Source organism: Oratosquilla oratoria, chromosome 12 (genome assembly GCF_046742065.1).
Source record: "Oratosquilla oratoria isolate Oo_2021 chromosome 12, ASM4674206v1, whole genome shotgun sequence".
NCBI classification, from domain to species: Eukaryota; Metazoa; Arthropoda; class Malacostraca; order Stomatopoda; family Squillidae; genus Oratosquilla; species Oratosquilla oratoria.
Genome location: NC_134788.1, coordinates 31,102,639 through 31,115,622, shown reverse-complemented (window position 1 = coordinate 31,115,622; position 12,984 = coordinate 31,102,639). Strand labels below are relative to the sequence as shown.

The 12,984-nt window shown below is 37.4% G+C and overlaps 1 protein-coding gene across 4 annotated transcripts; it reads right to left on the bottom strand.

Annotated features, from left to right (window-relative positions):
- Positions 1–3,448: 3,448 nt before the first annotated feature.
- Positions 3,449–9,557, bottom strand: LOC143031253 (uncharacterized). Of its 4 annotated transcripts, none has more exons than XM_076194848.1 (3): positions 9,375–9,557; positions 8,276–8,367; positions 3,449–4,956 (listed from the first exon to the last, which is right to left on the bottom strand). In XM_076194848.1, exon 3 carries the CDS (start codon positions 4,752–4,754, stop codon positions 4,101–4,103), a length of 654 nt encoding a protein of 217 aa, XP_076050963.1. In that variant the 5' UTR covers positions 4,755–4,956; positions 8,276–8,367; positions 9,375–9,557; the 3' UTR covers positions 3,449–4,100. The 4 variants fall into 4 exon arrangements, with proteins under 4 accessions (XP_076050963.1, XP_076050965.1, XP_076050962.1 ...); XM_076194850.1 differs by lacking the exon at positions 8,276–8,367 and having other exon boundaries at positions 3,449–4,508; positions 4,593–4,956; positions 9,375–9,552; XM_076194847.1 differs by lacking the exon at positions 8,276–8,367 and having other exon boundaries at positions 9,375–9,553.
- Between the last annotated feature and the right edge of the window lie 3,427 nt (positions 9,558–12,984).

Sequence of the window (12,984 nt, the reverse complement as noted above, 5' to 3'; positions counted from 1 at the left end):
CCTTGTCCATGTTAAGACTGATTTTTAGTACTGACGTGTTGGAACACAGCGGAATTTTCCTGGGCATACCTAATGGATCTTTTGTGCTCCATTAACCTAGTGTTAAGATCCCTTCCGGTCTGACCATGGTACACTAAATCACAATCTTTACAAGGAAGGCTATACACTCCTGGGGACTCATTGCCTTTTAACCTTTGATGAACATTAAAAATTTGTTTGTGTACAGTTTTAGGGTAATGGTAGGCAACTGTGAGGCGCTTGTTGAGCATTAATTTAAAAGAAGGACTGATGGAGTTACAATAGGGGATTTTTAAAACATCTTTGAAAGAGGGTTGTGTAGTGGGAACTGAATTCTTAAGGCGGCTGGCTCTGGCCTTGCTGAGGGCTTGATCCAGGAACCACGACGGGTATGCCAAATTCAAAAGTTGCCTTTTGATGAGGTCAACCTCCCGGTCCAAGAATCTAGGACTACAAATCCTAAAAGCTCTCAAGAAAGGGCCGGAGGCAACACTCCTCTTGGCTTTGTCAGGATAGTTCCTGAAAAAGTGGAGATAGCTACCTGAATGGGTGGGTTTTTCTATAAACTGTAAAAAATAATTCTCCATCAATCCTTCTAATTAAAATGTCTAGGAAAGGGATCTGATGACTTTCTTCCCATTCTGTTTTGAATTTGATGTTAGGGGATAATTGGTTCAACTTGTCCAGAAATACCTCCAACGCACCCCACCTATCATCCCACACTGAGAAAATGTCATCAACATAACGGAACCAAGTCATCTCAGGTGGTTTGGTGGCGGGTAACAGAGTGCATTCAAAGTACTCCATGATAAATTAGAACCTATGGTGCAACCGAATTTCTGTCTAAAGAATTGTTCCTGGAAAGAAAAGACATTGGAGGAAATACAAAGGCGAACTGGATCAATGATTTTGTTGACTGGAAGGGGGAAATTGTCCTGAAACGGTTGCAGTCTGGTTTCTAAAAATGAAAGAACATCATCAACATTAAAGTTAGTAAAGAGAGAGGTTATGTCAATATTGAGTAACTTGGCATCCTGTATATTGACATTCTTAATTTTGGAAATGAAATCTGAGGAGTTTTTGATGTGAGAGTTAGACAATTGGCCAACAAAAGGTGACAAAAGGTCTGACAGCCATTCAGAAAGTTTACTCGTATAAGAGCCTCGATTATGGACGACCATAAAAGTAGGGGAGCTTGGGGTTTGTGACCTTCAGATTATTAATGCAATTATCCACTGAAGTCTTGCGAACTTATTTGTTGAACTCTGCGGTTGAGGTCTTAAGGGGGTTTTGTTGAGCTTTTTGTAAGTTTCTGGGTCATTTAACATATCATAGGCCTTCTCAACACAATCAGAATGTTCCAAAGTGGCTTTCCATAAATAAAACAAGTCATTAGGCATATATCTTAATTCTATTGTCTCTTATTTGTCACCAATGTTGTATTTCAGGAGTCTTTTGTGTGACAACAGCAATGATAGAGTTGACAAAAAATATTTAATCCATATTCTACATTGATCCGATCAATGAAAAAAAGATAAACACTAATGGCTGATTACCTTTATTCAAAATTTCTAATTTTGTAAATAACTCTTAAATATATATAACAAGTCCATTACTAATTCTCCACTTGTTTAGTCCTAGCTTCTTATTCCTCATTTCTTTTCTCTTCTGTCTTTGATATTCATCCACACTACTTAAATTGAAAATTGAATTTCCAAACAATTGGCAGCTTTTCATTCTCATAAGCACATCTAAATGGTATTCTCCTAAACGGTGTTTAAATTTTTTATTTGATTCATTGAACTAATACCTTACTTTGTGTCTTTGGTATTCATCCACATTTATACACACTATCTAAATTGATTGAATTTCCAAAGAATTGCCAGCTTTTCACTCTCATAAGCATATCTAAATGGCATTCTCCTAAACAGTGTCTAAATTTGGTTTTCATTTGATTCATTGGACTAAAACCTTGCTGATCACAGTCTGTACTAGCTGCTGTAAGGAAGGTTCCTTCAGTATCTATCAACTTTGTCATGTCACAGAACTGTTCATTTTGAAGAGCAAATACCACTATTTGAGTCAAATTTTATATATTTTTTCTCTTACAGACAAAATTTCAAACCATAAAACTGACTGATTAATTATTTCTGTAGTATCAATCACAAAATTATATTTAAAACTAAGGGCATTAACATGATCACTACCAAATAAGAAATCATAATGTGAAATAAAGGATATCAAGCATTGATCATTCTTGTAACACATCCTTTGGAAATCTGTCCTGTAAATGGGTGTTGTGGCAGTTCTCGTTATTTCATCCAGCCATTCACTGGCACCTAGCAGTTCCTTTGAATTTGACATGCTGGATCAGTTTTCTGTATTTTTTTTTTTCACAAATGGATACATATTACAAAATACAGACCATGTCCATGTGCACTATTTACCAAGCTTGGATGTTGCCTAGTTCTATTTTCCTTTGTTTCTCTTTATGTAAAGTCAAGTTGAATGTTGGGATGGGTCTTTCCAGTGGCTCCCTTTTCCTGCATCATAATTTTCAACTTGCAATTTTTGCTTTGGCTTTCTTTTAGCGTTGCACTTTGATCTTAGCAATTTTCCTATTCCAAAGCTCTTTTAGTAGCCCTTTTCATCAGTATCTTCTTTCCTAATGTTGTTATTCTTCAATAGTAGGTTTCAGTAGGAAATTCCATGGATTTCTTCCTTAAGTAGTCCTGATGACCGCTAACTGAATACTTCATACAATTCTAGTGTTTTTTCTTTCTAATGTATCAAATTCTATATACATGTACCAAAGGTTTCTTCCCCTTGTAAGGGCAAATGAGCCCTTGGTATATATATATATATATATGAATAGAAGTTATTACTTTCATTTCTCACCAGATGCCTGGTAAAGTCATTCCTGTCAGCTAGTGGACCTCATCACAACAATTTTTCTCCATTCTTCTCTATCTTGATATTTCCTCTTCTTCCACTTGCAGATCTTCTTCACCTCTTCTTTCTAGCACTTCCCACACATTGTCAATCCATCTCTTTCTGGGTCTACCAATTGGTCTTCGTGAGTCAGGCTTCGATGTCAGTGCTTGTCTTGGCAGTCTCTCTTGGTCTATTCTCATTACATGTCCGTACCACTTGAGTCTGTTTCTATGATTTCACCAATTTGTTATACCAAATTCCTCCCTTATTTGTGCATTTCTAATTCTGTCCCTTTTAGTCACCCCTTTTATACTACTATACATTTTCATCTCCACTGCTCCTATTTTGTACTTTAATCTAGTTGTGACCATGCTTCTGATACCTAAATCAGAATTGGTCAAAGTTTTGTACTATACATTACAATTTTGCATTTAACCGGTATATTTCTGTCCTTAGGTGGGTATAGTGCACCAATGTTTTGGTTAAATTTGTTGACTCTGTTCATAGTTTCAGTTTGTTGTCTGTTCTCCTCACCCATCTTGACTCCCAAATACATCAAATTTGTAACCTGCCTCAGCCTTTCATTTCCAGTACTTACATTTGTTTATTTTCTCTACCGATGTTCAATACTTCTGTTTAAGTGACATTAATTTCCATCCCCTTTTCATTCATCACTATATCCCATATGAAATATTCAATTATCAGGTTATCAAGACAATTTAAGGGGGGGAAGTTATAACATGCTTCTTGATTTATGCCAATTGACCGAAAAGTACTGGTGTCAAATACAGTACAAATGATATCGAAACTGCATGTGAAATTATGAAATTACACAGTTCCATTTCAAAGGTCATTGATACATTGTTAAAATCACATCTTTCTTTTATTTTGAATGCATTATCATGAAATTATACAGTATCTTATTTATTTTGTAATGAAAATTTCAATATCGACTTGAAAATCTTGTGTGCACACATTTTCCCCCTCTTTTCACTAGTTGTAAAATGTGTGTGTATGCACACACATGCATAAAACTCAGAGGGATCATTTTGCATCATACACATGACACTGGAATGGGTTCTCTCTGGTGTGAGTAACCATGTGATGATTGAGAGACCTTTTTTTGCATGAAAGCAGAATCCCACAGGTCACACTGGAAAAACTTTCTCTCCTGTGTGGGTCCTCATATGTTTTTTCATATTACCTTTATCTGAGGAAGCATAATCACAAATATCACACTGGAAAGGCTTCTCTCCTGTGTGGGTCATCATATGCCTTTTGAGAGCACTCTTTATTGTGAAAGCAGAATCACACAGGCCACAATGGAAAGGTTTCTCTCCTGTGTGGGTCATCACATGCACTTTGAGATTATTCTTTTGTGTGAAAGCAGAATCACAGAGGCCACACTGGAAAGGCTTCTCTCCTGTGTGGGTCATCATATGCCTTTTGAGAGCACTCTTTTGTGAGAAAGTAGAATCACACAGGTTACATTGGATAGGCTTCTCTTCTGTGTGAGTTATAATATGTTGTTTGAGATCAGTCTTTTGTAAGAAAGCAGAATCACACAGGCCACACTTGAAAGGCTTCTCTCCTGTGTGGATCATCATGTGAACTCTGAGTTGATACTTTTGTAAGAAAGTTTTATCGCACAGGCCACACTGGAATGACCTCTCTCCTGTGTGGCTCTTTATATGCCTTCTGAGGTTACTCTTATCTGTGAAAGCAGAATCACAAAGGCCACACTTGAAAGCTTCTCTCCTGTGTGGATCATCATGTGATCTTTGAGATGACTTTTGTGCCATTTGAGATCACTCTATTGTGAGAAAGTAGAATCACACAGATCACACTGGGAAGGCTCGTCTCCAGTGTGGGTCATCATGCGATATCTACGATGACTTGTTATATAGCTGTATTGCAGAGGTCACACCACATTCTCTTCATCGTATAATGCATATGGAATCTGCAGATAGCTCTTCCAAAGAAATGGTGATAGTTACCCTCATCCTGAAAAAAAGAATGTAACCATAAGACTGACATCTCTTTGAAATTGTGTAATACACTGTAAAAGTAGTGTGGATGTTTTGTATACAAACTATTTCATACTTGAGTCCCTTGATACCTAAATAGACTCTTTGTCCATCTCATCACCTAACATAAAATAGGTAGAAACAGATACGGTGCTACATTTTATTCTGCTTTTTTATTAGAAATGTGCTGGAAATCATCCAAGAGATACTACATCCATGCTGCTCCATACTCAACCCACCATGACCAGAAGGACTCAAGTTTTGCTCTAGCCTTCTTCATCACATCACAAGATTTGGAAGTGGGGAAGGAATGGCCCAGCTGGCCTAAATCTTTATAAGACCTAATCAGGAAGGTTTAATACATTCATCTCACTCTAATAAGTGATACAAGTCACACTGTTTGGGACACACTAGTAAGTGGTGTACCATGTTTTTGATCCAAGAAATTGTACAGGTGCTTTGTAGAGTTATTCATGTGGGTATATAGTAAGATTAAGTAATACTTTTGCCCAATATTTGATAAGGAAGAAGGATGTATCTAAGTGGTGTACTGTGTTTTTGATCTAAGAAATTGTACAGGTGCTTTGTAGAGTTATTCATGTGGGTATATAGTAAGATTAAGTAGTACTTTTGCCCAATATTTGATAAGGAAGAAGGATGTACCTAAGTGGTGTACTGTGTTTTTGATATAAAAAAAATTACAGGTACTTTCTAGAATTTTTCATGTGGGTATATATAAGATTAAGTAGTACTTTTGCCAATATATGATAAGGAAGGAGGTCGTATCTACTCAATTCCATGCAAAACTTGTGACAAATGCTATTTAGGTTAGACTGGAAAAGAATTAACAGTAAGGTTAAAACAACATTAGTATCATGTTAGGAGTGGTCAAATGTCAAACATTAATTGTCCATTTAAGGGGCTTTAATCACTGCATGAATTGGGAGGGTGCAAAAGAAATTGTTAGAAATAAGTTATATTTGACTAGAAATATAATAGAATCCAGTTTGATTAAAGATACATTTATCAACAGTTTAAATTGAAGTAATGTACAAACTTGATCATTTTATTGTTAAAAACAGTGGTGGGCCAAACATCCGCTGCCACGAACTGTATAGATTAACCATGAGAGACTCCCTCACAACCTTTTCCTGTTCCCATCTATGGCTTCTCACTTTGTATACATACTCATCTTTGTATCATCATTGTATGTACCCTGAAGATGTCTAAATAGACAAAAGGGCTCAGTCATCCTTTTATTATTTTCCTTGGTGATTTTTTATGCATACAGTGGTACCTTGACATACTAGTGCCCCACCTTATGAGATTTCCAAGACACGAGTTGCCAATAGTTCGATTTTTTGCTTTGAATTGCGATCCAAAATTTGAGGTACAAGCCACCACTAGTTAGCACATCAAACACCACAACACAACACCTGCCCAGCATCCTCAGCTCACATATGCAGTCAACATATTTACCTCTCTGAGAAAGCATCTGTGACAAGTTGTGCTCATGTTTTGTGCTTACTGTTCATCTATTTTATCAAATTTCTATTTATAACCATGAGTCCTAAGAAAGTGAGTGGAAAGAACAGCGTTGAGAAGAAGAGGGTCATATCCATTGAATTAAACTTGAAATTATAGAAAAAAGTGAGCGTGGTGTGCAAGTAATGGACTTGGCAAGGCAGTACGAACAACCATAGTACCTCTATGATATGTACCTTACTAAAGAAGGAGTCAATAAAGTCTATACTGCCTGCCAAGAGCGTTAAAATAATTCATAAGCTCTCGACCTCTGTCCATGGAAAGATGGAAAATCTGCTCTTTGTGCGGCTAACAAAGAAGCAGCTTGCAGAAGATACCATGATGGCGGCTATTGTCTGTGAGAAGGTAAAAGCCATTTACACTGAATTGCTGCAGCAGATCCAAGGCACTTTAGCTGATGAAGCACCAGAAAAGTAGTTTAAAGCCAGTCAGGGGTGGTTTAACAATTTTAGAAAAAAAACTGGCATTCACTCCATCATCACCGTTTTAAACTTTCATTAAATCTGGCTTCCGCTAAATAAAGACTTGTTAAATCAGGCTTCTACTGTACTACAATTTGAAAGGAGATTTGATCAACTCTGGGTCAATCAAGAGGCTAAAAATAATTTTAAACAAAGTCACTAGTTGACGCACCCGGTCAAGGTCAACTGTGGGAGGACACAGAGGACCTAATCAGAGGCCTGACCTACCCAAGCTACAAGTAGGGTTCATCAAACGACAAACCGGTATCCCGGGGTTTCGTAATTTTCCTGAGCTATATAGTACTACTCCTGGGATTTTTCCAGCATAAGCTATTTGAGTCATCTACAAGTTACAGATCTCGCAAATTTCCTGGGATTCTCACGCCTATGTGAATACAGGGAAATCATGGTATGTCTCAGTTTCCTGTCAATACATTGGGAAGGTATGAATTATAACATTCTAAACACATGACATGTAGATTATGTTAACCTTATACTTAATATGAATATTTAATACATAATATATATATATATATATACAGTATATATACTAGCACGTTTTGTGGGTAACACATAAGAAAATGTAAGTATATAAAGAAAATGCCAATTCTATTTACAAATGGTTAATGTATTACACAGTCAAGACGTCAGCTACCCCCTCCCTCTTTCCACTCTTGGCTGCTCATTAGGATTTCATGCCCAAGTTTTTCAGAGTAACATATGTTCTCAATTACTTTTTATCTGATGACAAAAAATGAATGTGAAGTGTGTGGAAAAAAAAAATGGTAACATCAGTAAATGACGTGGAAAAAGTAATCAAGAAAATGTCGACACTTCATTACTAATAATAAATACTGATTACGAGTAATTTCTAATTACTAATAACTACTAATTACTATTGTAAACAAAACGCAAGAGTTTCCAGGGAGAGACATGATCCCAGTGTCCCAGGAAAATCATGGACTCACTAAATTGTCGTCCTCATGGAAAAGTTGTGAATCCTGAGAAAATCCCGAGACATGTCGTTACATGTGCTTCACTTCCTGTGCACCAGGATAGTCCATGGAGTATCAAACACCTTTCCCGGGAATGAATGTCTATGGGAATGACGAAATCCCGAGTCCCGAGATCTCATAGCTACAAGTGATCTGGGCATATAAGTCATATCTGCATACAGTATCAATGTAAGATTATATTAGGGAAGGTATAACTTCGCAAGCTATAATTCACTGAGTTGTAATTAATACAACATGAATTTGTGCAGTGAATATCAAAAGACTTTTTACTCACAAGAATATCATAATCAGTGCACAGTGAATTCAGAGTGAACTTCATGAATTCTTGATTTTCACACCGAGGAAGACAAGATGGAGCTCCATCTCCTAATAGAAATATAAGAACAATGAAAGTACACAGGATACACACATTGATAAATATGAAGATACTTCTCAGTTTAATTTTTTTTTTCATGCATCACTACCAACATTAACATTAATTTGTGATACATATACGGTATTCCAAATCCTCAATGATAAGAGCTAGCCAATTATAGAGGTAAGAATTGCAGCCGTGAGACATGACCTGAAATAACCTAACCTAAACCCCTGGTTCGCCAATCTCTTTTTTTTTCTTTTTATAACTACTATAGTTTGGTGTACGTATATTTGGAGTTCGAAATGCTCACAATAATAAGAACTTGCCTATGATATAGGCAACTGCAATTGTGAGACTTGTAAACATCTTGACAAATACCTGCACATTTACCCCTGCCTAGAATGCCAAATACACAGCCTAACAGGAATTCTTTCATCAAAACTCAAAAGATATTGACTCAAAATTATTTGCTTTGAAAAAATGTATTGTAAAGGCTTAAATGCTCATTGATTTTTTGCTACTTACATCTGCATCTTGTAGTTATGCAAACCTAAGCTAGGGTTTGACATTAGAAATGTTGCTTTGTGCAATTGGATTCCCACAAAATAGTCAATTCGCCTTGTAATAATGTAGAAAACATAACGAGTTAATGCAGTCTGCCTGCTGAGACCCCAATATAATGGTAAGACTCGCCTTTAGAATGAGGTTCTTCTTTTTCTCCTGATTCCTCAGATACCAAAATAATTTTGGTATTTTTTGGTATTTTGAAAATTGCGAAAACCTAATTATTAGACTTAAATGTGTTCTGCCTTTTGACGGCAGAATTGTAGTGTAGCAAGTGTTTTGGTATTTTTTGGTATTTTGGTATTTTTTGGTATTTTGAAAATTGCGAAAACCTAATTATTAGACTTAAATGTGTTCTGCCTTTTGACGGCAGAATTGTAGTGTAGCAAGTGTCAATGCGAACACACCACTCATGCACTGAGCTACCTTACCACTATATGATTGCACTTACCAATTCAAGAAGAAAGCACACTTGCTTGGCTTGTATAAAACACAGTAGGAGTTTTAGAAACAGCTGAAAGAGTGCAACTCCAGGCTCGACTGTCTATGACACCATATGTAATCTCACATTAGAGCGTAGGAAGAGTTGCCAGATTCTGAACACAATAATATCGTTCAGGGACCTCAAATATATTGTTTTCATGACAAAATAATGGTGCTGTTATCAAAGAAATATCGTACTTTTTGAGATCTAATATCTATCCCTTGAGATAGATAAAATGTGGATTCAACGCGTCATTTCTAAATTTGATTGAGAAACTCCAATAAATGAGCTTTCACAAATTAGTGTTTCATTGGATTAATCAAATAATCACATTTTCACACGTACCATTTCTCAAATGCAAATCACATATATTAGTCCCCATCATCAGTGTAATCAAATGATTTTTTCTTTTTTAGGAAAAAACATTTGTCACAACTTTGCCGTCGTGACTGACACACTGCCTATTACTTGTGAATTCTTTCGTCCCGTTTCAACACTTTTCGGTCATTACGTTCCTCTACTCCAGGGGTGTGCAACCTTTTTTCCCAAAGGGCCTGCACTAGTCACGACTCAGTTGATATGGAGGGCCACATAACCTTTATAACTATTTCATGTTATTTACTACGATCGTGCCACCCCCATTTCTAATCATGTTTTCTATTTTTCTCTATAGGTCATGGATCGCTTCCTAATTCCCCACAGGAGGCAACATGTTAATGACGACGATCAAGAACCATGTACTTCTAGTTCTACTGAAAATTCGGAGTTGGAAGAGAAGGTGGATGATGACAGTACCCACAAAAACACAAGACGTCCTCCAGGGCCAAACAACATCAGCTTGCTGCCAGATAGTGGGCCTACCTGTCCTGATTTGAAGAAATATCCTTCACACATGTAAGGTGGTCAGACAAGATCATTCAATAAATGATGGCACCAACAATATTCTTGGCTTGAATAGTCCGTGGTCAAAGATGCAGCTTACTGTTTTGCGTGTCGTCATTTTACAACTTCCCATCTTGGTCGAGCTGAACAATCATTCATCCACAACGGATTCAAGAATTGGAGGAAGGCAACCGTGTCTCCGAAGGCTCATGATACTTCAGCTTGTCATAAATTTGCGATGCAAGCTTGGGGAGAATTCAAATTGCAGAAGGTTACAGGGGCAACAATTTATCAAGCCATTGATGCCGGGCATGCCAAGACAGTGGTGGATATTCGTTAAAGCAGTTATTGCATGTCAAAATGTTGCCCAGAGAGGGCACAGAGAAGGGGATGAATCCGACAATCGAGGAAACTTTTTGGAATTACTTAATGTGCTAGCCAGGTATGGTCATACAGTTGCAAAAAAAGTTAACGGTCCGGGGAATGCAAAATATACTCACCACGATATACAGAATGAATTATTTGAAATAATGGCATGTATGATCAGAAAGGAGATAAGTGATGAGGTGAAACAAGCAGTGCACTTTGCATCATGGTGGACGAATCGAAGGATATAGCTAAGAAGGAGCAGATCTCTACAGCTGTGAGGTATCTCCATAATCAGGAACTTCATGAAGAATTCTTGGATTCCACACCAGCTGAAGGCCTTGATGCAGAATCGTTACTCCAGAAGATAAAAGAAACTTTAGCCAAATGCAAAATTGACCACAATACCTGTGTCGGTCAGTGCTATGATGGAGCGGCAGTTATGTCGGGTTGCACCAATGGGGTCCAAGAAAGATTCAGAAGAGATGTTTCACAGGCTGTATACATCCACTGCTATGCTCATAGGCTAAACCTCGTTTTAGTTGACTGTGTAAACAATATAAGGTCAATCTCTGAGTTTTTCGTCACAATCCAATCACTGTACAATTTTTTCTCCTCGTCGGTGGTGTATCAGGAATTTCTAAAATTGCAAAAGGAGCTGAAAACAGAAAGACCACATATAGAACTCAAACGGTTATCGGACACCAGATGGGCATGCCAACACTCAGCCTGCCAAACTGTTAAGAGGACCTTGCCTGGCATCGTTGCAATCCTAAAACATTTAATGGAAGGGGGAAATGTGGACAGGGCCAGTGGAGCAAGGTCACTCACTGCCCTTCTGGATCACCATTTTGTGAGGAATCTGGTGTTCATGGAGAGTTTGCTGCATTTGACGAAAACCTTGTCAGATCAACTCCAGTCCCCCGATCTCCAGCTTGCCTCAGCAGTTGATTTGGTTGAAGCAGTGATGTCTAGTCTCACAGAGATGAGAAACGAAGAGAGCTGGGAGCAACTACGAAATCATGCTGAAGAATTGTGCCAGACTGTAGGGATTTGCAGACAACTTGCACGTCAGAGGCAAAGGGCAGCCCCACGATACTTGGATGAGTTTGTCATAACATCCGGCATAGGACAAGATGATGATTCGAATGACTCCGATGTTACCAAGAGACGGATTTACTACTCCGTGATAGACAAGTTTCTCAGTGAGTTGAGGTTTTCCGGCGATGCATGTCAGGTACTTATTGGAGTATCTGCCCTCAACCCCAATCATCCAACCTTTTTGAACAAGGAAAAGCTATCAGGAATGGCTGCAAATTACGGGGTGGAGGACAAAGATCTATCCGTAGAGCTGCACCAACTAAGAATGTTGATTGCCAGAAAGCAGGAGCAGGGAATGGAAGTGGACACACCTATGCAACTTGCCATCATGCTCCAACCGTACAAAGATGCATTCATAGATTTGTATAAGATAGTGCGTATTCATGTTACTCTTCCAGTTAACTCAGCATCATGTGAAGGAAGCTTTTCGTACCTTAAGCAACTGAAAACCTACTTGTTTAACAGTAGCGGTGACAAACGTACCAGTAATCTTGGAGTATTAAACATCAATTCCCAAAGAGCAAAGATGTTACACAGGGATATGATTATCGATGCATTTGCTGCAACCATAGGAATAGGCGTATCATTTTAAAATAGGTGGAACAATGTATTTCCTGAGATATATCATCGTGGGTTTTTCTTCTTTTTTAACTTTATCTGTTTATGGTTGAAATCCATGAAATGTCAAAACATCAAGGATTTACTGGCTTTTTCATATGAAGGACACTGAATAAAGAAAACATATATTTCTATCTGTTTTTAAAACTATTCTTAAGGAACAACTTGCAATTAAGTTTAGCAAGAAGATTACATTTTTGTTATCGAAATATGTAAATAGTTTCTAGGGAAGTGCTTATGTTTCAAAAGTGTTTGTTCAGCTACATATGAATTTCATTTTCATTCATATAAATGTTTTACAAACCTTAAAACCTTTTTGTTTTTGTTTTTATTTCAATTCTTGTTTATTCGACAATTGAAGAAATATAGCCTACTTCATGTAATGTTTCATGAAGCAATTTACACATACTTATATGCTACATGGGTTAAAAGGGTGATTAGATGCCAGGGCCCACAATACTGTTTAAAAAGGTTTTGAATTTCCACATTGGCCCTGAATTTCCTATGGCATGTACTGCATGATAAATTGGTCACGGTAATGATATACACTTGATTCCCTTCCTTACCCAATTACACAATTTGATGATTGACAGACAATAATACCCCATTC

What these genes read in the sequence shown, in the direction of transcription:
- LOC143031253 (XM_076194848.1), bottom strand. Translation starts at nt 4,754, where the DNA reads ATGGCACAAAAGTCATCTCAAAGATCACATGATGATCCACACAGGAGA.